The sequence below is a fragment of the Talpa europaea genome, assembly GCF_964194135.1.
Source record: "Talpa europaea genome assembly, chromosome: 2".
Classification (NCBI taxonomy): domain Eukaryota; kingdom Metazoa; phylum Chordata; class Mammalia; order Eulipotyphla; family Talpidae; genus Talpa; species Talpa europaea.
The window spans coordinates 16578321-16604255 of NC_140068.1; the positions used below are offsets into that span (position 1 = coordinate 16578321).

The window sequence follows — 25935 nt, forward strand, 5'->3', positions numbered from 1 at the left end:
TGAGGAAACATGTTGAAACTTTTCCTCAGTGCAAATTAAAGAAGCTTAATTACAGTATCAACCATCAGGTTTCTTATCTTCTTCCCCACAGCATTAAGTAGGCCAAAGGTAAAGTCTGACTCGCCCATTGGTGATTATCCTTCCAGGCTACTGAAGATAAAATAAATTTAAGCTAAAAATATTTGAACTATTACTCACTAACCAGACTTGGTGAGCTATGGACCAAAGAGAAGTAGCTTAGTTCTACATTATTTGCAGATTTTCTTTGATTACAAGTGAGGACCATGGGTATTATGATCAAGCAGACAAAGAAGAAAATTAAATCTAAAAGGAAGATGGATATATTAGAGTCTGTATTTTTGTTCCAAGTTGTGAATTCACAAGGAGGGAGAAACAGGGTTTAAAAACAACCACTGAATTGAAAGCCAAGTCCAATTCCATAGAGCTAGAGATCCGCCAATACAGCTGCAAGTCCACTAATGGCTTCAGTTCCAGGTGGGCCCTGGACCTGGAAACCCTGACTCTGTTCATTTCCAAAGCAGGAGAGATTCATGACTGTCACGCCAGTTCTACATAAATGGATTGCTTTATATAAAAACATTTAAAAGGTAAGAAAAACAGAAAATATTTATAATATATGACAGAATGCTAATCTCCTTAACACACAAATCTGTAAGAGAAACACATAATAAGGAAAGGCTATAAATAAGCAATTCAGAGAAAAAGAAAAACAAATGTCCTACTGTGTTCATAATCAAAATGAGGTATCTTTTTTTTTTACATATAGATTTACAACATTAAAAAATTAATCACGCACAACAAATGTGGTCATGTACAGATGCATAGAGAGTTCACTGAACAAATGCATCTAGACAATTGAGTGAACTGGGACAGAATTCTTGTCATGTACTTGCAGAGCTTCTTCACCCAGAGGGAGTGACTTCTATTACTCACAAAACACCATATGGTCTGAGACACCCCAATAGTCAGTGTTGATGGGGGAGTGCCGATAAAGGAATGCCCATTTATGAAGTTATACAGATACAGCCTCTTTGAGAGTAATTTGGCAAAGCCTACCAAAATAAAATATACAAAACTTTTGACCCAGCAATTCCACTGCTAGGTTTTACTGGTACATGGAGTTCAAGATATTTAGATAAGGATGTTCATTTCAACAATGTCCGTAATAGCACATATATTCAAAGAAGCCTGAAACAATATAAAAACACAAACAAGAAATATTTTTAAAAAGCATTTTAAAGGAATTTATGATATAGTATAATATTGTTTGTTTAAGAATACTTCTTAGACTCTCTCAAAAATATACTGGTTACCAGAGGGGATAAGAGAGAGGGTGGAGATAAGATTTGTGGCTCTGGAGAGTTGTTCAAGGGTAAAAATATATATATACATATGGAGGTGTGAAACTGTGTTCCCAAAATTATATAATTATGTAATTCAATGGCAAATCAATAAAACTTGAAAAGGTAAAAAAAAAAAAAGTTTATTTATTGAATTAAAGATGAATATGGAAATATTTTCAAGTTATACTATATGAAAAACACACTCTAGAGCAGGAAGTACAGTACATCTTGCTATTTGTGTTTTGAGAAATCCACATATATGAATGAAAACTGGTATGAAAGAAAAGTTGTTCATGCTGGGCTATAACTGGGAAGGACTGGGGGTTCTGGGGAGAAATAAAGCACATTTTTATTATGAACCATTTTCTAAAGTTCTACTTCTGTCTCTGTGCATATTATCTTAATGAAAATGAACTATCTATGTTTGCCTTTAGCATTTCTTTTTAAACCAGCTTTACAAGGAAATGGATATATATCCTAAGCAAGAAAAACAAAGGCCCTAACAAAAACATGGAAATTCAGAAAAATAGATAAAATATGCTCTGTCATCAGCTAGGTGTGGTCCTATATACTTTATTCATTTGTTTCTTTGTCTCCTAAATATGAGGATAGTGACTTTGTCTGCTCTTTCAATGCAAGGGCTGAGGGGAAGGAGTCAAGAGTTGATCTGTGGCAGAATGGGGATGAAATGGGACTGAAGACTAGAACAAATATTTACTAGTTCAGATGCCACACTTCAGACAACAAAGCCAGAGTAACATGCAATTACTGCAGTAAAAAAGATTCAAAAGAATACATATCCCTTACTCATATAATCTATCACTTTAAGTGGTTGGGCTGTTCATTAGGCATATTTATTGAATCATTCATGTCTTCAACAAATATTTTTTGTGTTCAGTCCATTATGTCTTACATTGGTCAAATGAAATACTAAAAGTTTCTAAGATAGGGGTCAAAGGGTCTGAAATTACCCTACTTGGGGCATAGCTGTTTAACTCACCCTTAGAAATAAGTAATGGAGCCAGTCCTCAGTAAAATACTAAACACCAAGTCTAGTAACATGTAAAAAGGATTATTCACCATATACTACTAGGATATAGATTTATCTCAAGAATGCAAGGTTGGTTTAACACCTGAAAACCAATTAATGAAATTGCCATATTAACAGCATAAAGGACAAAACCATATGATCATCTGAAAAGAAGCAAAAAAAAGAAGGGAGGGGAAGCTTTGTTAAAACCCAACACCCTTTCATGACAAAGACACTCATAAACAAGTCTGCTGGGTTTTTTTCCCTTATATCAGGAATAAGATAATAAAGTATACTTTTGCCACTTCTCTTTGACTTTGTACTATATAATGAGTAAGGCAATTGGACAAGAAAGATAAGTAAGACATTCAGATTGGAAAGGAAAAAGTAAAATTACCTGTATTCTGGTGAATAGTGTGATCTTAAAAATAAAAACCTTAAAGAATCCACTAAAAAACAACTAGAACCAAGAAATTAGCTCAGCAAGGTTGCAGGACACAATACCAATATACAAAAATCAATTTTTTCTATTTCCATACACTACCAAAGGACTTTCTGGAAACAAAATGTAATAGAACATCATTTACAATAACATCAAAAATAATAAAATTCCTAGAAATAAATTTAACAAAGGGAAAATAAGGCATATACACTAAAAACTAGAAAACCCCAAAATATCTAAAACTGAAAGACATCCATGTTTATGTAATGAAAGATTTCATATTGTTATAACAGCAGTACTATGCAAATTGATCTACAAATTCAACACACTCCCCATCAAAACCCCAGGTGGGATTTTTTTCTTCAAAAATTGACAAACTGATTGCAAAATGCATATAGAAATGCAAAAAAGCCAAAAGAATGCGGGAAAAGGAGAGCAAAGTTGGAAGAGTCACTCTTTGCTGTTTCAAAACTTACAACAAAACTACCATAATCTAGACAGCGTGATACTGGCAACATAAACATATGTATCAATGGAATAGAACTGGAAGTCTAGAAATAAATACTTACATACATGGACAATTGATTTTTGACAAGGATACCAAAACAATTCAAAATTTTCCAACAAATGGTAGATAGCAACTGGATTGATGCAAAAGAATGAAGTTGGAATAGTATTTCACAGCACCCATAAAGTTAACATATATCATAGCTAAATATAAGAGCTAAAACTTTAACATTCTTAGAAGAAAACATAGGCATAAATCTTCTTGACTCTAATTATACAATAGTTTCTTAGATATGACACCAAAGATGCAAACAAGTGAGACTAGAAGAAAATATTTGTAAATTGTGTATCTGATAAGGGACATGTATATAGTATCTAAAGAATTCTTAGAATTTAATAGCAATCAAATTACTCAATTAAAATTGGGCAAAGTATCTGAATAGACATTTCTTCAAAGGTGTTATACAGGTGGCCAATAAGCACGTGAAAAGATGCTCGAAGTCATGAGCAATTGGGGAAGCACAAATCAAATTCACAATGAGATACAACTTCACACTCACTAGGATGGCTGAATCAAAAAGATAACGCCAAATGTTGCAGGACTTGGAGAAACTGGAACACTCACACACTGCTGAAGGGAATGTAAAATGGTATTGCTGCCTTGGAATACTATTTGGCAGTTTTTAAAAACATAATATAACATGAGTTACCATATAACCCAGTAATTTCACTCCTAATTATATATCCAAGAGTTCACCTAAAACTTCTACATGAAGCTCAAAGTAGCACTATTCATAGAGCAAAAAAGCAGAAATAATCCATGTCCATCAACCAATGAATTGATAAATGAAATGGTGCAATGGAATATTACTTTTCAATAAAAAGAAATGAAGTATTGATACATGCTACAACACGGGCAACCTTTGAAAATATTACGCAAAGTGAATGTCAATCATAAATGGATTCATGTCTTATGATTCCATTCACATCAATTGTTCAGGATAAATAAATCTAACGGAGAGAAGATTAGTGGTTTTAGAGCTGGGGGTGGAGGTTGAGAGGGGTAAGAATAGGGAGTAATGGTTGCACAACTCTGAATGTACTGAAAGTCAATGAATTGCACATTTTGAATGAATGAATTTTATAACATGAATTATATGTCAATATACCTGTTTTTAAAAATAGAAATAATAGGTCTAAGACCATTTTTCCCCCTAGAAATATCATTAATGGTCTTCCTAGAACCCAAAGGCATAGACTTAGTCCTAAGTTCAAAGACTGAAAAGAACCTTAAGTCAAAGAGAGAGAAGCAAGCTCATTTGTGGCCTATAATGATAATCTAAAAATTTTCTCCACTAAGCATTTAGGTTGAGGATGTAATCTTTTAGCAGATACTCTAGACTTCAAACAACTAGAGCTGGGTAAGATTTAACAGAACAAGGATCTTCACAACATTTGTAAAGGCAGCCTTCAACAGCTACATAGAGTAAACAAGACACTCACCAGAGTAGAGGGTTTGACAGTCTCCAACTCAGTGATGAACACCAAGATGAATATAAAATTTAGATATGACAACCAAATGTCCTGCTTTTGTTTTTATTTGATATGATGGCAAACTTTCAGAGAAGTAGAGTAATCATAATAGATATAGAGAACCTAAATGGATATCATGAGAAATTTGCTTCACTCATAAAATACCAAGACTTTAATCACTATCAACCTTTATGGAATTTAAAAAAAAAAAAACACCAAAATTCTCTATTCAAGATGTCTGGGTTGGTCACTTTCGCATATGCAAACTTTTAAGCAACTATTGAGGACCTGCAATTAAATACCGTTTCATGAGATTTTTCTCTGAAATATCTTTTATGGTCAAGCAAAGCTTTTTATTCTAATTATTTTTTACCATTAAACTGCACAATCTCTCAAGAGGAGTAGTCATTTTTAAAAGGAATTATAGCAATCTGGGTATTTTTTCCTGTACTAGGTAAAAACTAGGACAGTTACATTTTAGGATTCTACTGTTTTAGTCTTGATTTGTGTAATATTCCTTGGTTTTTGTACAGAATAAGACACACTTTTCTAATACAAACCCTAAAAATATTTTGTGGCATTGGAACTAAATTCAGGGCAGTATTTGCTGTACATCTGTATTAGAGAATGGATTTAATCCTATGCTTTGCCAGTGCAAAATTTAAAAATCTAACTCTTCCTTGAAATGATAGGAAAGAAGTCACAAAACTTTAAAGTAAGACAAAGGAAACTAAACCTTATTTGCACACAAAATAGTTTACTAAATTTAAAGTCAAAATCAGCCCCTCCAGAAACCCCCAGAAGTTTATCAACCTTAAGCTCTGGTGTCATTAACAGTAAGGGAAGGTGTGATCTTTTTGGATTCTGATTTTTCTCTTTTGCTGAGTTTGTCCTCCTCTGGCATTAACATAAGCCCAGCAAAGCTTCTGATACTTCAGGGAGTGAAATTCTGAAATATAAACAAACCCATATGGGGGGAGGCTGGAATGATAGGAAGCTATCTAGTTAGAGACATCCTGGAGCTGATTCAAAAACCTTCATCTGTGCCCTGTCATTTCCTTTCAGCAAGATCCTGTTGATGTTTACACAATTTCGAAATTGTATCAAATATCTCAAGGAATAACGTAAATGGCCCCTTTGAGGTTTTTTTTTTTAAATTGTTGATGGAAACAAAATATCAAAATAGTACCTTTAATTTTTTTTCTTTATCCAATCACAAGGAACGCCATCAGAGTTGTTTATCCCTATGCTAATGGAGAAATGCCAAACCTACCTACCTCCCCCCTCCCTTTTTTTTCTTTTTTTTTGTTTAAGAAAATGGAAAAAGAAACTTTCAAAACAGGGCATTCTAACTCAGAAACGTTACACATGTTTCAGAAAACTAACTTTTGCCCCTCAATAACTGAGTTCATGAAATGCTTCCCCAAAATGTATAACTTATGTGCGTAACATACACAAAACAATGATGGCCTGAAACAATTACGCGTTTTAAAAAGTTAGTTATTCAGCATTCAGCCAGAGTAAAAGAAGCCATTCGGCATTTCTTTTACCCGAAAAACAAACCATAAATCAGTTGACAAGCTTGAAAGAATTCCATTCTAGTCTGTTCGAAAGCCAGGGTAAATACAGAAAAAGCTTTTGGCACGCTGATCGTGCTCTCTAAGTTTCGTGTTTGAAAAACACACGAAGCAATACGCAAATGGCGCTTCTCGTAAATTTCCAAAGTAATTCAGATAAACACCAAAGCCAGGCATCTCGCGCAGAAAATGGAGCCTGTGCCTTTAAGGTAAAAAATCGGCAGGATCCCAAAAGACATTCCACTTTCCACGACAAAGAGTTTGGGGGAGCGCTGCCTCTCGGGTTTCTCGGAGGGACTTGGCGGGCTCGGGCAGAGCGGGGCTCGTGGAGAAGCCCTGGACGGTCCCAGCGGCCCGGGCCAAGCGCGCCGCGCGCCCTGGCAGCGGGGGCGCATCGGCGCGCCCCGAACTCACCGCTGCTGGGCTGCGGGGACAGCGTGGAGACCGAGGTCTGGCCCATGTCTAGGGTCGCAGGGCCAGGTCTGGCGATCACGCGGCTCTCCTGGTCCTTCGATCATGGGTCCGCTCGCAGACAGATTTCCAAGCGCTCATTTCCCGGCCTCTCCCCAGGCGCCCGCCGGGTCCCCTCACCTACTCCCCCGCGCGGGTCTCCCCACCCGGCCGGCCGGGGCCGGCGAGGCGGATCCGGCCCAGCGGATGCCTGTCATTCCTCTATGCAGATTAGCTGGGGTCAGGGGTCACGGGGGAAGCGGGAGGGGGAGAGGCGATAGGGAGGGAAGGAGAGGAAAGTCGGGGGGGAGTGTGAAAAAGTGGGGAGAAAAGAGGCCTGGGCTGGTGCAGCAGCCCCCGCGCGCTACCCACAGCCCCAGAGTCGTGGAGTTCGGGAGGCTCCTGTTTAACTTAAAAGGTTCAATGTCAAATGATCCTTTCGGGGACTGGAAGAAAAGGAATTAAAGTACTTAGTCACGCTCCTTAATTTATGAAAACGTGTTTCTTTCAAGTTAGTTCCTTCCTCACACCGTGTCTGCAGTGTTGCAGCACTACGAGATGGGTGTTGCATGTGCATTTTTACTCTTGAGGGAACCTTCCTTTTAACAAATACAGTTTTAAAAAACAACGTGGATGCCTGCCCTCAGGTTGGACAATAAATTTGAGTGTTGGTGTATATGAGAGAACAGCAAAGCACACTTCGCTGTTGCTCGCCTAACTCTACTCTCCTGCATTGCAGAAGAATCAGGATGAGCACAGACCATAGGCCATGGGGGGGTAGGGGGGTGAAGAAGGTGCCTAAAACACACAAACGCTGAAAAAAACTGTAATTTATTTTAGAAAATAACATTCCCTAAAAGTTGAATAAAATCCTGCTGTAATGTCCTATCATTGCATCTTCCTAAAACATTGAATACAGTCTACCCTTGAGCAACACGGTGAAAACCGCCCAGGGCCACTCACCATGGCTCTATCTCTATCCGTGGCTTACCCACTCACCTGTTCATCCAACTGGGAACCTCACCTGATTGAACTGGCAGATTCCAAATCTTTGGATATGACAACCATAAATTATACTTGGATTTCCACTTGGGGTGGGGAGTGTTGGATTCTCTCTCCTTGTCCACAGATGAACTGTACAAATAAATACTTCTGGTATTTACGAATGATTAATAAGATGAGTAATTTACCTTATCCTAGACATTCAACTCTAAACCACTAAAAACTATAGACTATAACTTATAAAAGTATAATCTGAGTTATTTCATTTGTAAACATGAAAATCGTTTTTTCTCAAGTTTTTATTAAGATCATGCAGAGGCTTGCTTTATTTTTGGAACAGACATTGATTGTCTGGTTCAACTGAGTTCACTAAGTCACCCTATTTTTTTCACACCCAAAATGGCCCATCCTCTATTGTGGGGAAGGTTGTTTTTTTTTTTTTCCTAGAGAAGTATGATCAATTTCCTAGAAAAGTGAATTTACCTAATTCACTCTTAAGAAACCCTGACTTTTAAACATAAAATTGAGGATTAACCAAGATGTGACTTGTGTTTAGCACAATTAAATTAATCCTAACTAAATTTCTTTATGAGGTGCAAAGGTTTTAGGATCACATCCATCCTGGGGCATTTAGTGGAGAGAATAAACAATTATAACAGCTCTTTCATTTCTTTGCTTTAAGTTGCCCTAAAGAAAACAACAAGAAGAAACATATCAGCCTGAATTGAGAGGAAGGCACTTCTCATTTTTGCATCCATTGAAAGAACTAATCATTAGGCAAGGTCATTGGTTACAGGAAATATACAGTAAATTTTGTGCATTAAAATATGTGAACATAATGATTTTTTTAATTGACCAAAGTTAAAATTTGAAATATGTTATTTTTGCTATCATTATTTCTTTCCCTTGAGGAACATGTTGCTTTTTATTTTTTCCACAAATTCTTATTTCCAACATCAAAAGGGTACTCTATAGTTCTAGGCTTTCAGGATTTGCTTAATCCATCGATACTTACCTTATTCAAAACCTTTCATGATTTGCTGGTTAATATAATCTTAGCCTCATCTGGGATCCTTGCAATCCCTGATCAGATTACACACTTTTCTCTGAAACTTTTCCAGTTCCATTACATTATCCTTGAAGCATGTCAACCAAAACTGCAGGAAGAGTACACTAAGATTTCTTTGTAAGGTAGCCTACATTTTTGTTTCCAGAGCTTCTGATGAAGCTTGGCCTTGAAGAGCCCCTTTTATCACAGCTAACAAATTACTCTAACAGAGAAAAAACCTACAGAAATTCCTAAATTTCATTCCTAGGTCAAAACATAAAGGTTAGAATTTATTATCTAACAAGGGTAAATTGAGATAAATTGCCTTATTAGAGTCCATCTGTTATTATTTAGCCAATTCTCAGTTAGTAAGAGTTCTGGGTGTTAATCCCTGGGGTTTGTAGTTTAACTGTAGAAACATTTAATGTCAGCTGAAAAATATGGACATTTCTCTGTATAATACCTCTTTCCAGGAAATTTATAAAAATGCTAAACAAGATTAGTGCCAACATCTAACTCTGAAGAAGCCATCTATTTAAAATTCTTAAGCATTTTCCTATTGGCCCTGTTCTTTGTTCTATATTTCTAAACCAATCTCCTATCCAGTAATATCCTGGTAAATTCTTAACAACTGGTTTTGGCTGAGGGTGAGGGACAAGACTGATTTGTAATTTGTAGTATTTGCCGGTTTCCATAATGTAAATACTCCTACAATTGCCGATTCAACAAGCAGTCAACTGGCTTGCAAAATTTATGTCAACTGGTTCACAAAATTCCTGGAAATTTAACAACTGGCCTGTGTGAGCTGCCTTCAGCAAACCACTACTTTCATCAAATCATTCCATGACTGAATTCAAGGAATAGCCTATGCTTCATCTTACTAAAAATTACAGGAACAATGGCATCTACTGATTTTTCCATCATACAGTCTAAATAACTTTCAACCCTTGAGAAAACTTCTGTGATTTATTCATTTATATCCAGGAAGAAATTAAATTTAGAGGATTAGCTAGATAGAATTTCCCCTCCCTGACACTGATTTGTCTTTTGACAAAGCAGTTGTATTTATTAGTTTTCAAGCATTTTACCCTGTAACACAGATTTCACTGGACTGTCTGTTATAAGCATTACTGAACCTACTTGTGAGCTACCCAAAGGTAACACTTGTACTCCTAATGGAAGGAAATCACTAGATCTATTATTAGATAAAAAGAAAAGCAGATACAACCCTAAACTTTAGCAATCTATTTGTGAAAAAGTTCTTTCGTACTAAGTTAAAATACAAATTGCAGGTGTAAAATTTGGTGGCTGGGCAAGATGATTCATGGTGACTACATTTAGTCACCTCTGACTACTAAATCCTCTAACTTGGGACCCTACCAGCCTTTTCTAGGTGGACCACACTAAGCTTCGGACCAGTGTCATGGATACACATCCTGGGCATCTGCTTTGCCCAGAGGCTGCCATTTGAGATAAGGCAGTGGAGGGGAGAGATGGGTTAGGCAGGTTCCCAGGAGAGGAAATGACTGATGAGAGCACTGGAGGCCCAGGAAGCAACCGGGCTGGTGGCTTCAGGCAGATAGAGAAAGATACTCTTTTTCTTAATCAGGGCTATTTTTCTGGACTTGGCCATGAATACCCACCTAATATTTAGCATGACCCCGAGTAGTGTAAATTGTACCCCTAGAAAACTGTTTTCTAGTGGGAAGGAAATGAAGCTTAGTAATCAAAATGTGACTTTCAATGTATTAGTTTGCTTTGTAGACACAGTGGTCAGCAGAAACAACAGAAATTCACAGAACATTAAAGCATCCTTTCAGTCCATTATTTTCTTTCTACCTACCATTACCGGATTTATTAAAAAGCAGAAAACTCTTTTCTTCCTTACTCTGGTAGAGGTATTAAAGGGCAGTTTTTAAAGCTAGAAGACTTTTAATACAGAAGTTCTAATAATTTGGTGAAAGAATATCTAACCCAGAAACTGAAAGCTGATGCAAATTTAAGCGTATTACAGTAGTTTTTCACTAGAATATCTGCTTGTTTAAAAAAATAAACTTAGTATTACTCCCAAACATGGCTAAATTTTGTGAGAGGCAGCTTAACTTAGAAAAGTACAACTACTTAAAAGCAAATAGAGTTTTACTGGTTTCTGTAATTTTCAATGGAAAGTCTGCATATATAACAGGAATTTCTTTTTTAAATGTTACACAAATAAACTCTTCCTTTGCCTTTCATTTTGACAATTCTGAGAGCTATTAGTTTTAAGATGATCATATACATAGAAAAAGGGGAATTTTGGTTAAGAAATGAATTACAACTTGGGACATTCTAGTTATATTAAGGATCAGCAGAGGAGAAAACTCCACATTCCATAAGTATTAGAACAGGAAGCAAACCTGTAAGACGAGCTAGCCTTCCCTATTGTTCTCATATTTTTATATGATTTATTTCCTGAGTTTTCCTTCTACTGCTTGCTCAAGCTAAAAGGATTAACAAAATACCTTGCTCCGACCTAGCCCTGAATCTCTGCAGAGGGCCAGAGGGCGTGGTGTGCCTCACGTGTGCTTACTTAGTGATTGAGCCAGACAGTTGGAAGATTTACTCTGGAAAATAGAGACCTCAAGGGCCAGTGCTGGAATTTCCTTTCCCAAAAATGATCCCTCACCCCAGGAGAAAAACTGTGTCATTTTATGTGCTTCATCCAAGTGAAAAATGAAATCAATCCTATGTGTCACCAAGGAAAAAATTAATCCATACTGAGACACATCCAAGTGAAACTGAGTAACAAGAGGAAAGAGAAAAAATTTAAAAGTGTAGGTAGAAAAGTCAGTTGCTGCTTTGAGAGATCACGATAAATTCAAGAAGACAACAGAATTTTCTTGGTGTTAAGGAGAAAAACTGTCAATTTGGAATCCTGTGCCCAGATAAACAATCATTCACACAAGTATATAATCTCTCACTTAAAGTGGTTGATCACTAAAGGAACTTTTACAGAATATTCCATTGAGAAAGAAAGATGAGTCTGATTAGGGGTAGAATGCAAGAAACAACAGTGAGCACAGAAATAGAACAATGAAGGTGAAAATAATCAACTATTTGATGTGTAAATGGAGATGTACTTTTAAATAGAATGAATTTTTACCATAAGTTAAAGTCCTGATTTTGATCAGGAGAAAGACAGGCAAACTAAATATTATTTTCTTGTTAGTAACTTTGTCTCAAATAATAAGAAATATAGCATAATAATCATCTAACTCATTTAATAAAGAATAATCAAGAAAGTTTCATTAATTCAAATTGCAATAAATGTGAAAGGAATATTCTTATCTAATGAGAATGACTAAAAGTTTGGAAGGAGAAGTAAATCTCTTGTATAGTCAATTTTTGGAGATGCATGCTATACAACAAAAGTTGAAAATAAAAGTATGAAAAATACATATTAAGTAAATACTTAATGAGGGAAAATTGATATATTCATATTAATATTATCAGGAACAAGGATGTCCATTCTCACAACAATTATTCAGCATAATATTAGAAGTTCTATCTACAACAATTCGACAAGAAAAGGAAATAAAAGATACCCAAATTGGAAAGAAGATGTCAAACTATCACCATCTGCAGATCACATAATATACATAGAAAATCCAAAGTCTACAGTAAGATATTATTAGAAATAATAAAGTGATGGGTTACAAAATTAACACACAAAAATTTGTTGTATTTCTCTATGCTTGTGATGAATTAGCAGAGAAAGAAATCAGGAAACAATTCCATCACAATGGCATAAAAAATGATTAAGTAGGACCTCCCCTGGTGGCATAGCAGTTGAGCGCTGGGCTGTGAATCTGCCCGCACCCTCTGCAGCGCTGGTTCGATCCCTGACCGGCCACCGGTGAGGGTCCCACATGGCATGATAGCCCTCTCCTGCCGCCCGCTGCTGCCCCCAGCAGTGTACTTTGGTCCTTCTGCCTGCTCTGCTCCCCGCTCAGCCTCTGGTGAATTCTCTCACCCTCCTGCGCTTCTGACTGTACCCAGTGCTTGTATAAATAAATAAATAAATAAATGGTTTTTTTTAAGTGATTAAGTAAACAGGAATAAATGCAATCAAGGAGGTGAAAGACCTGTACACTGATAACTGTAAGACACGGTTGAGAGAAGTAGAAGACACACAAAAATGGAAAGATAGTCTGTGCTATTAGGTTGGAAGAATCAACATCATTAAAATGCTATCTTGTCTAAAGTAGGGTATAGATTCAGTTCAACACCTATCAAAATTCCAATAGCATTCTCCACAGAGATGAGGGGGAAAAATCATAAAATTTATTGGACACTACAAAATTTCTTGACTAGCAAAAAAAAAAAAATAAGAAAGACAGAAAGAAAAAGAAAGCAAGAATAAAAGTGGAGGTTATCACACACCCCTATTCCAAGCTATATTATAAAGCAATAGTAGTCATATTGCATGGGTTGGAATAAAACACACACAGATCAATGGAACAAAATGAACACTCCAGAAATAAACCCACATAAGTAATTATGACAAATGAGGCAAGAGCATACAATAGAGAAAGAAACGTCTCTTCATAAGCAGTGTTGTGAAAATGGTATAACCACATGAAAAAGAATAAAACTAGACCAATACTCAACATCATATACCAAGAAAATTAAAAATACATTAAAGACGTGAATATAAAATCTTCATCATAAGATACATAGAAGAAAACATATGCAATAAGCTCCTTGATATTGGCTTCAGAAATGTCTTTGGAGATTCAACTCCTAAAAGCAAGGGAAACATAAGGAAAAGCAAACAAATGTGACAACATCAAACTGAAAACTTCTTACAGCAAAAGAACCTATCATCAAAATGAAAATGCATTTCATACTGAATGAGAGAAGATATTTGAAATCATACATCAGACAAAGGGTTAATTCCAAAACATACAAAGAACTCAACAACAAAACATCAAACAACCCAACCCAATTAAAAAATGGGCAGAGGATCTGAATAGACACTTCTCCAAAGAAGACATACAGATGGCCAACAGACACATGAAAAGATGTTCATCATCTGTCTTTATTAGGGGAATGCAAATCAAATCAACAATGCGATATTGCCTCACACCTGAAAGAATAGCTATTATGCAGAAGACAAGTGTTGGAGAGGATGTGGAGAAATGCCAACCCTTGTACACTATTGATGGAAATATAAATTGGTGTAACCATTACGGACAATAGTATGGAGGTAACTAAAAAATTAAATTTAGAAATTCCACCCAATTTAGTTATCTAGTTTCTGGGTATTTTCCCAGGGAACACAGAAATACTAACTGGAAGACATCTACCCCCACATTCATTGCAACATTATTCACAATTGCCAGGAGTCAGAAATAACTAAAATGCCCATTGTCCATCAGCAGATAATTTGCTAAAGAAGATGTGGTCTATATACATAATGAAATATTACTTAGCTACTTAAAAAGATGTGATTTGGGGCTTCCCTGGTGGCGCAGCAGTTGAGCGCTGGGTTGCGAAGCTACCCGCAGCCTCTGCAGCGCCAGTTCGATCCCCGGCTGCTCCCCAGCCACCAGAGGAGGGTCCCACATGGCGCGTAGACCTCTCCTGCCGCCTGCTGCTCCCCTCAGCAGTGTACTTTGGTCCTTCTGCCTGCTCTGCTCCCCGCTCTGGCTCTGGTGAATTCTCTCACCCTCCTGCGCTTCTGACTGTACCCAGTGCTTGTACAAATAAATAAATAAATAAATAAATAAATAAATAAATAAATAAATAATAAATCTTTATTTTAAAAAAAAGATGTGATTTGGCCATCTGCAACAACATGGATGGACCTGAAGGATATCATACATAAATTAGCAAGATGAAGACAAACTCACATATGGAAAATAAAGAAATAAAAATAATGAACAAAACAAAACAAACTCTTAGACTATGAGAACAAAATAGTGGTGGCCAGAAGGGAAGGGGGAGGGGGTAAATTTGGTACAAGAGTCAAGCAAATGATGGAAAGTAGACTTTTAGTGGTGAACATAATATAGTATATACAGATGTTGATTTATAACACTATACACCTAAAACCTATACATTAATATTATGAACCAACATTATGTCATTAAAAACTTTAATGTAAAAACATTACAGATGAATTAAAACTGAAGTCAGTATAATAAATAGCATAGAGAGATCTATTAAAACTGGTAAGAATAATATAACAAGGAGATAGATGCACAAATTAATTACTACTATGACCCACCATCAAAATCTTGAAATATAGGAAGCAGCTATACTTTCTAATAGAATTAGAAGGATAAATCAATACATCCACAATAATATAGCAATTTTAAGAAGCCATCAAAAAGTAATGAGATCAAGCAGACTGAACATTTTTAAGGTTATGGATTAGAGCAACCTAATTGATAAGTTTAATGTAACAGACATATGCAGAGACCTGCACTCAAGAAATAGTAGCTATACATTGAATAAATGCTGGCTCAAAAGAGAAATATCAATGAATTTTAAAGAATTTGTATACAGTCCACCATCTCTAACCATAATATAATTAAATTGAAAATCAATAAGAAAATCAGATAAGGGGCCTCCCTGGTGGTGTAGGGGTTAAGTATCAGCACTATCAAGATATCACCAGCCACTGCAACATGAGTTCGATTCCTGGCCAGGGAGCTAATCCACATGCTCAGCAGACCTCTTCTGTCTTGCGAGCTGCTCAGCAGTGTATTTCAGTAGATCCACCTGTTCTGCTCCCCAATCAGAGACACTGATGAATCCTCTCACCCCCAAACCTCTGGCCTACACCCCAGTTCTTGTTATCCATAAATAAATACAATAAATCTTTAAAAAAAGGAAAATCAGTTAAAAACAAACAAAAAAGCTTTCCCAAGCATTTTTTAAAAGATTTATTTTTTTAAAGATCTCCCTGGATGGGGATCAAACTCTGGCCATAGCTGTGATAGCACTGAGAATTAACCCCTATACCACGAGGGAGACCCACCCAAGCACTTTTGAAAATAAAACACTTCCAAGTAACACAATCAAATCAAATTATAACTTAAATATATTTAGAATGAAATAGCAATGAAAGTAGTGCAAAACATGTGGAATGATACTATTGTGATATTTAGAGATACATTTAAAGCCTTAAGTACATTAATTTTTTTAAAGAATGAATACATTACTCAGGAAAGAGAAAATAAAATCACAAATAAATTAGTTAAATATTAAACTGATGAATCAAAAGAAGAAAAGAACAGTAAGAAAGGAAATAAAAATAAGGGTATAAATGAAATGAGAACTAAAAATTAAGAGAGGCTATTCACAGCTTTGGTGTGTGCATTCATCCATCCATAGTAAAGCAAGGGTTGACTCCATAAATTAAGAGAATGCTGCACATGCCTTGTGGGAAGAAGGCAGGTGAAGACAATTCAAGATGAAAAACAGAAATACCTGGTAGTTATAAGAACTAAAATATCACTGCTTGGAAAGTGAATTGAAAACTATTATTTTGCATTCAGGGAAAAATACAGATGCATTTTTAGTATTATTGAAACCACATCCATTATTAAATAGCTCAGCAGTCTAGAAAAGTAAATGAAAAACTTGCATCCACTTTCTACTTCCTTTAGAGTAAATACCTTTCTGAAATATTTTTCATTTCTAGCACAACAGTGTCTTTAAAACTCCAAATGACATCTTAAGGAATAGCAAATGAAATAAGTAGTTTATTTTATTTAACATGTTTGACTTCAACTGTTCTTTACTTTTATGCTTCTGGCATTTTAAAAAATGAGTAGGGAGGAAATATAAATTTGGGTCCTAAAATATATTATTTTTATTAGAACTTAAATCTCAACCTAATAAATGCCTCCAAGTAACACTGCCCTCTAATATAAAATGAATTTCAGTAACTGCAAATTACTTCTCAATGAAGAAAGTTGACACATGCTCCAAACAGGTGATAAAGATGGGAGCTGAGAAGCAATGCAGCTTGCAGGTTTTCTGACTTAATCTTTCATCAAAACAAGATTTATTCAAGGAGAAATCACATAACCACACAATTAAGAAGTCAAAGTACAAAATGGACTGGGAATACTGCCATTTCTCAATCTCCACCCCACTCTCCAAAGCAATGAAAGTTTTTTTTTTTTTAAAGATTTATTTATTTATGTATGCAAGAACTAGGGTACAGGCCAGAGGTGCAGGAGGTGAGAGGATTCACCATAGACAGAGCCGGGAACAGAACAGGCAGATTGACTGAAATACATTGCTGAGGGGAGCAGCGGGTGAGACAGGAGAGGTCTGCTGGGCCCTGTGGGTAGCTCCCTGGCCAGGGATTGAAGTCGTGCTGCAGAGGCTGCAGATAGCTTCACAGTGCTGTGCTTAACCCCTTGCGCCACCAGGGAGGCCCAGCAATGAAAGTCTTTTACTGAAGGTTTATCATTCTGCAACTGCTTTAAGCAGAGGGATTTCAATTATGAGAATGCACAAGAGTTTTACAAAGGAGAGACCCAATACACCCAATAATAAGCCATCTTAACCTGAAAGATGTAAAGAATATTGTTACTCATTCTATCTATCTATCTATCTATCTATCTATCTATCTATCTATCTATCTATCTATCTATCTATCTATCTATCTATCATCTATCAATCACCCATTGAAAATGCTGTTGCATTTGCTCTGCTCTAAGTAAGAGCACACCAAATCCCAATGATCTCACCATCTCTTTAGATTCCTGATTTCTTCTTTATAGGTGTATAAATGGTATTTGTTTTGTGAATCAATGCCAGCGATTTGTTTGCGTGAACCAGTGCTGAATATACTTATTAATAAAACTGTCAACATTAATATACATTTCCCACTGGAGTCCATGATTTTAAGGAGATAATTTTTGTTTTGCTTTCAAGTTAAATATTACCCTACTTCATGTAGGGCACTTTCAAGCCAAAGTACTATGAATACTTAGTTGTAGTATATTATTTATGGCAATGTAAAAATATTTACTAACTTATCTGAAAACTGATATTGCCACCTGAAGAGTGAGACTTTCTTTCACAGCTTTCCAACTCTATAGTTACTGAAGTTTCATGATTAATTTTCTTCCCATCTTCTATCTGGGTTTCACTGAAGACTTGGTTTTCTTTTTTCTTTTTTTTTTTTTTTTAATTTTTTTTTTTATAGAGGCATGTTTTTATTTATTTATTTGTTTGTTTGTTTTGTTTGTTTATACATGCACTGGGTACAGTCAGAAGCGCGGGAGGGTGAGAGAATTCACCAGAGCCAGAGCGGGGTGAAGACTTGGTTTTCAAACGTCACTCTCCATGTTCCTATGTATTACTATCTAGAGGACGACTCCTCCCACAAGGTTTTATGTTTTGTGTCTACTTGGATTGACTGACTCTCAATCTCTGGCCTGCAATTCTCCTATATTTTCTGTCCTAAGACACATTTTGGATTACATATCAAATACCTGGGGACGTTGATCTATATCTCTCCATAGCTACTTCCCCGGTGGAATTTATCCTTGACTATCTTCTCATCTTCATCCCGAATGTCATTGGAGGCTGTGTTTCATTGACTACGGTGACATTGCACAGAGCCAGCATGTGGATGAGTGTTCAATAAGTATCTATCTTACATGTAAATGAATGAATCTGCTCTGGATCAAAGCACTATTTAGGTCTGTGAGCACCAGTGAAAACAGGAAAGGAAATTGAAGAAGCAGTAAAAGTACTGTGGTGTTTACAGTCAGGTCTAGCTATAAGCAAATGTGTCAACAGAATACCATTTACAGATAAATATTTATTTTTGATTAATTGAGAAAACATAGAATCTAAATATTGCCGTACATTAATAATGCCCCTACTAAATACATATATTTATGTTTTCAATGTTCTCAGTTTAATTTCTCCTGTGAAGTGACTAGTCTATGTCTTATTAAAAATTGTTTTGGCTGAACTATAGCAGTACTGTTCATTAACTCACAAATCACTAAACTCAGGTTAACATTTTGGAGGGAGGTCTCTATTTAATGCTGCTTTTGCAGAAAATAAACATTCAACTAGCTGAGGTCATACATGCTCCTTAAAATGGGTGGTGGACAGATGTTAAGGTGCCCCTTGTTATTCATACTATGGTGTAAGCCCCTTCCCTTGAGGGTGGACAGGGTCTGTAGCTTTCTTCCTAGCAGTAAACTATGACAGGGATACATGAGATCATGTGTGTGTAATCATGTTGTACAAGTCAACAAAGTCTGTCATGTTAGGAGACACGGCCTCTTTTCCTGGCTTTGACAAGCAAGTTAGGAGAGGGTCCTCTGGCTGACAGCCAGAAAAACATGGAGACTGTCAGCCTAGCATTCTGTATGGAATGGGGTGCTGAGTTTGGAGGCATGTGCTTCCCAAGCAAGCCTTGGATGAGAACCCAGCCCTGGTGGACACCTTGGCTGCAGCTTTGTGAGATCCCAGTGCTCTAGGCAGAGAATCCCAGCACTAAGCTGTGCTAATTCCTGACACAAAAACTGGAAGACAGTATGTTTTCAGCAGCTAAGTCTACAGTAAAAAAGTTAAGCAGCAATAGATAACTATTACAGGTGGGAATATAAATTACCTGAAAGGAAGATCTATTCAGTAAAACTGGAAGACCAGAGGAAGTAGGATATACGAGAGGTTTAATTTGAACTGACAGAGAAATGTAGCATGGGGACAAGAGGAAGAGGCCTTAGCAACTGAGAAAGAAGCCAGGGCCAGACAAATAAACTCTAGATAATAGTTGAAGGGAAATGTAGTTTATATATCAAAGTATGTGGCTTTTATGAACCTGTATCAAATTTCAGCTGAACTGTTCACACCACACAGCATATCTGAATTGCAATGGCAACTCTAAGGAAATTATTCAAATCAGTTAGAGCCCAGAGTGTGAATCAAAGCCTCAGGGACTATGACCTGTGATTCATTCTTGACCCTCACACAATTACCTGGATCCATTGTTGTAACTCTTAGACATCCAGCTGTGGATACCTTTCTATAGTATAATGTATGCTCCCCATTTTATTTTCATATCTTTCTATCCCTACCCCAAATAAAAACCATGAACAAAAAGCCCAACAGTGAATGTGCTCATTTTATTGATCTATAATCTACCTAGTTAGCTATCAATCAATCACCTATCTCCTATATCTTGTTACTGGATGTAAGCTCCAGGAGGAAAATGGCTTTTGAAATTTGTTTACCAACATCCCCTTGCATAATGGCAGCAATCAATAAATATTTGCTGAATAATTGAACCGCCTCCATCTTTCCCTGTCACTTCTTCCCTATCACTTTCCCTGGGACTGATAGCATAATACCTGCTTGCATCAATTGTAAGGATTAACCTATTTAATAGATGTGAAATGATTAGAACATAGCTTTGCATTTAGTCACTGATAGTTACAATTAAAGTACACCATCTAAATACACCCGTCTGAAAGAACCTGTTAGGAAAAAGAAGCTGTGGTCTGTAATTCCTTTTCAAGTACAGGAGAATCTAACTTCAGGTTAAATTTAAGTTCACATTGAAGTTTAACCTGGACTTCAGATTAAAATGGGGAGTTAGGGCACAAGTTGGTGGAATATGGACACCGTGTGCTTACCTCTCCCCATGATCCAACTCACCAACATCTAAAAATGGATGAATCTACACAGACGCAAATCTGAAACTCAGAGGAACAGAGCTTCGCCAAAAATGCATAAAAAGGGAGCACCCAGACAGATAGGAGAGTCTCTCACCAAACAAGTACTAGTGTAGTGAATAGCCTCTCACCAAGCAAGAACTCCCATCTTGGGGGCAAAGAGGTACAGATGGGAAGAGCTCTCTAAGGTGTGAAACCAATGTGTTTATTTAAACTTTTTCTTCCATTTGTATTTTCATCGGTTTGGAATATGGGGTGAAATTAAAGCCAGTTTTGTTTTCTTTCCAACTGGTGGCCAATTGTGTGCTCTTTCCCATTAACTGAAGCATCACTTATACAGTAGGTTCCTATTTACGCTTGGGTACGTTGCTAAGTTTTGTATTCTTGTTCATTCCTTTTTTATATGGTTATAATGTTTCTATGATAAATTTTAATTTCTTTTGAAGAACATTTTTCTCAGTGTTCTTTAATTTCATGTTAAATATTCTTTCAACAAAGTTATGTTTTTCTATCTCAAATACAATGCAATCATATTTGGAAATTCATTTTATTTAAAGACAGTTGATTCTCATTTTTCATGGTCGTTAGGCCCTGTAAAGTCTCTATGAACACTGAATTAGTGAATACTGAAACATGGCTCTCTGGGGAAGCTCAGGGTTAAGTTCTTGCAAACACTGGTCACAACATTTTCATCAACCAATCAACTAAAACTATCATGGATGTTTCTGTTCAAAGATACCTTCTTTTTTTAAAAAAAGATTTATTTATTTATACAAGCACTAAGGTACAGGCCAGAGGGACGGGAGGATGAGAGAATCCACCAGAGACACAACAGAACAGACGGACTGAGGAAAACACTGCTGAGGGGAGCAGCAGGTGAGACAGGAGAGGTCTGCTTCACCATGTGGGAATCTCCTTGGGCTGGGTGGGAATCGAACCAGCGCCACGGAGACTGCGGACAGCTTCACAGGGCTGTGCTCTACTCACTGTGCCACCGGGGAGGCCCTCAAAGATACCTTCCTTAATACATATTGTTGAGTCATTAACATTGAACTTGTAGTGAATAGCACTGCAACTCAAGTCTGAATGAAGCTCATCTAACAAACTTCTTTTTTCATGACGGCACATCATAGCCTTCCTGCATCTAGGAACACTAGATAGCACTTCAGCATTATGTTTGGGGGAAATTTCTGACAGTAAAATAATTCACCAACAAAAGCATGAAAATGTGAAAAGCATGGCACCAAGCAGACTGTGGAAAGGACATGTGTTTATGATATGAGAACTGAAACGAGAGCTCCAGAGTCTCTCAGAGGGACCTCAGCTGTGCGTCGCACAAATTAATTTTTTGCTGTCTGGATGCATCTGCAAGGACCAAGAAAGTATTGCAAGGACTAATTTGGGGTTTACAGATATCTTTTCATAAGTAGGTGGATCTATAAATAATGGAACCTGTGAATAATGAAGGTCAATATTTAATTTTTGGAGTATGTGCTATTATATTCTCTTTTAGGAATTTATTTCTTCTTTTGCTCAGGTCTTGTTTCCTTATACGCAATGAAATATAAGAAATTTCTTTCAAAAAAAGAACTCTGAAACATGAACCAAAAGTACATCCTAGGGCCTCCCCTGGTGGTGCAGCGGTTGAGCCCTGGGCTGCAAAGCTGCCCGCAGCCTCTGCAGCGCTGGTTTGATCCCAGGCCACAGGGCGAGGGTCCCACATGGCAGGCAGATCTCTCCTGCCTGCTGCTCCCCTCAGCAGTGTACTTCTTCGTCAGTCTGCCTGTTCTGCTCCCCGCTCTGGCTCTGGTGAATTCTCTCACTCTCCCGCGCTTCTGACTATACCCAGTGCTTGTATAAATAAATAAATAAATAAATATATTTTTTTAAAAAGTACATCCTAATGTACATGCTATATTGCAAACATCCCTTTCTCTCTAGCCATTTCTTACAAGTTCCATGGCTTCCACATGATGAGTTGTAAATCTTGTCTACAGAACACCTGGGAAAGTAGATGACGGTCAGGAGAGGAGAATGAAGACTACAGAGAAAGCCTACAATTAAGGACATGCTCTGTCCTCTCTCTTCCCATCTATTCTGTATGGTTGCTTTATGATAACATTTTAATTGAGATATAAATTTCATGGCATGTATTTTACCAATGTAAAGCATATAATTGAAAGGTTATAGTATATTCACAGAATAGTGTGGCTGTGGCTATAATCAAATTTAAAATGTTTTCATCATCCCAACAAGAAAACTCTGTAGCCCTTAGCATTGTTCCCCAATCCCCACCTAGGCAACCACTGATGTACTTTCTATCTTCAGGGATTTGCCAATTCCCAACAAGTCATACAGCTTGTGCCCCTGTTTCACTTAGCATGATGTTTTCAAGCACAATACTGCAGCACGTATCATCCTTTATTTCCTTTTCCTTACTAAGTAATATTCCATTGTTTATTCAATATTTTATTCATCTGTTCATCAATTATTTGGGTTGTTTCCATTTTTGTTCTATTATGAATAAGCTGATGGACAAATTTTGGGTGAGCACATCTCTTCTATATATATACCCAGGAGTAGAATTGCTGGTTCTGTGGTAACTCTATAATTAATTGTTTGAGGAATTTCCAGATTGCTTTCCCAAATGTCTATACAATGTTACAGTCCCACCAGCAATGTGCAGGGTTCCAATTTCTCTAGGTCCTTGACTACACTAGTTATTCTCTCTTTGATTATAGCCATCCTAGTGGAAGTGAAGTAGCATCTGATTTTGATTTGTGTTTTTTCTGATAGCTCATAATGTTAAGTATCTTTTCCTATGTTTATTGGCTACCCCTATAGCTTCTTTGGAGAAATACTTATTTTCCATTTTTAATTGGAAACAATTACTGCAACAATGTGACAGTTCTTCACAAAAACCACATGTAGGTCCCTTATCAGAGATATCATTTACACAATTTTTCTGCCGTTCTTGGTTGTGATTTCATTCTGTTCATAAAGCACTAAGCTTTAAGTTTGATGGTGCCCAAATTACCATTTTTCTTTGGTTTATTGTGCTTTTGATGTCACATTTAAAATACCATGGCTTAGGGCCTCCCTGGTGGCGCAGTGGTTGAGCGCTGGGTTGCAAAGCTGCCCGCAGCCTCTGCAGCGCCGGTTCGATCCCCGGCTGCTGCCAGCCACCAGAGGAGGGTCCCACATGGCGTGCAGACCTCTCCCGCCGCCCACTGCTCCCCTCAGCGGTGTACTTCGGTCCTTCTGCCTGCTCTGCTCCCCGCTCTGGTGAATCTTCTCACCCTCCCCTGCTTCTGACTGTACCCAGTGCTTGCATAAACAAATAAATAAATAAATAAATAAATCTTTAAAAAAAAAAAATACCATGGCTTAACCCAAGATCATGATTTATGCCTGTTTTCTCCTAAGAGTGTTGTAGCTTTAGCTCTTCCATTTAGATCTTTGGTCATTTGGAGTTTTGTTTTTTGGGTTTTTTTTGTTTTTTTTTTTTTTGGTTTTTTCAGCGTGAGGTAGAGTTCTCACTTTATTCTTTTGCCTATGGATATCCAGTTGCCCTTGCACCATTTGCTGAAAAGACAATTCCCCCCCCCCCCATTGAATTGTCTTGGCAATTGATGTATCCTTGTTGAAAAATCGATTTTCTTAAATGTGAGGGCTTGTTTCTAGACTCCCAATTCTCTTCCATTTATTCTGTATATAAACTACTCCCCCCAAAATAAAATTGGCACGTGGAAAGCTGCATTAATTCTCTTGGGCCATTAGCGAATGATGTTCTTACAGCACAATAACAAACAGCCTGCTGATTTTACCTTCACAGACTGTTTCCAGACTATTAAGGTAAGGGGTTTGGCAACAGCAGTGCAGAAGCATCCCCAGCGTCATTCCAGGGGAGGACAGAAGGGGTCAGAGGAAGCCCCATTACATGAGTGTAGACATATCAACACCCTTTGGAACAGCTTTACCAAAATCCAGATTGAAGCCTCAAAGCAGCCAGCATTACTAAGCATGAGTAAGCTTCCTGGTGTGCCTTATCTCTGACCTCGCCTGGCAGGGGCCAAGTTTCAGGACACAACAATTGCACCTATGAACCCAGAGCACCTTTCCTGCTCTGGAACTCTGCCAACAGAAACGCTTGGGGGAAAATGAGGGAACGCTGGTGTTCTTCTGCTGTCGGCCAGGAGCATCCAGCCGTGGAGGAAAGGACATGGATGTTCCTGAAACCTGTGCTCTGTTCCTGGGCTCAAGAGTTATCGTCCGTGGGGTGGCTGCTAAAAAGTAGCTACATTTCATTGTGCTGTGAAACTCTATCTCACACACAGACACTTACACTCAGAGTAAACGACAGTCCAAGGCTCAGATCCCTGATTTCAGTGCCTAGGTGTGAATGTCACCATTTCTGGTGAAGCCCCCTGGACTCTGTTACCTCACAGATCACTCGGGAACTGTGTGGCTGCTCACCTTCCCCAACAGGAATCAGCAGCGCAGGTGGATTCCCGAAACTGAGTTTTGTAATGAGCACTGAAAACTGACCCAGCTTAGAGGGACTCTATCTGATGGGGAAACAAAAACAGGGTACATGTGTGCACTCACACAGGTAATCCCCACTTCCCCCAGGGAAAGTGCAGCCTCAGTCACTTTGAAGATTTTTCATTTGAGAAATGCGGACTCCACTGCCTTTCAGTTTAACAATCTAGCAGACTGGAGAAGCAGGCCCTTGAGTACCCCTGTTTTAGCTCGCAGCTGCCTTCTCATGCAGGGAGGTGACGTTTCTATCTCTTTTATTTATTTATGTTATTTTAAAAAAGATTTATTCATGCATACAAGAGCTGGGTGTACAGGCCAGGTGCAGGGGGTGAGAGGATTCACCAGAGACAGAGTGGGGAACAGAACAGGCAGCTCTACTGAAATACACTGCTGAGGGGAGCAGCAGGTGAGACAGGAGAGGTCTGCTGCGTCATGGGGGTTTCTCCCTGGCCGGCCGGGGATTGAACTCATGCTGCAGAGGCTGCAGATATTGCTTCATAGTGCTGTGCTTAACCCCTTGCGCCACCATGGAGGCCCTGAAGTGTCTATCTTTTGGAAGAATGTAAAAACAATTTAATTGGGGATTTTACATTTGATCACAAAAAACCCCAAAACTCACCTGTGCTTAATAAACCTGTTTCAAGTCATAAACACATCAGGTAATAGCGTTTGTTCACTTTTGGTCAAACTTTCTAAGGTTCTCATGTAAATTCTCGGCCTCACAAACAACACACA

At 37.6% G+C, this 25935-nt stretch overlaps 1 protein-coding gene across 5 annotated transcripts in view; it reads right to left on the bottom strand.

Moving 5' to 3' along the window:
* The window catches only part of PHACTR2 (phosphatase and actin regulator 2), a gene marked incomplete at both ends in the record, with an annotated part of 241849 nt that overhangs the window by 94936 nt on the left and 120978 nt on the right, over nucleotides 1-25935 (bottom strand). For 3 of the 5 annotated variants that reach the window (XM_084228671.1, XM_084228670.1, XM_084228668.1), the window contains one exon: nucleotides 6868-7008. The exons of the other annotated variants lie outside the window; for them this stretch is intronic. In XM_084228671.1, coding sequence (XP_084084797.1) covers nucleotides 6868-6913 — 46 coding nt within the window. Of the gene's footprint in view, nucleotides 1-6867; nucleotides 7009-25935 lie in introns of those variants that run through there. 5 annotated transcript variants of the gene reach the window in all.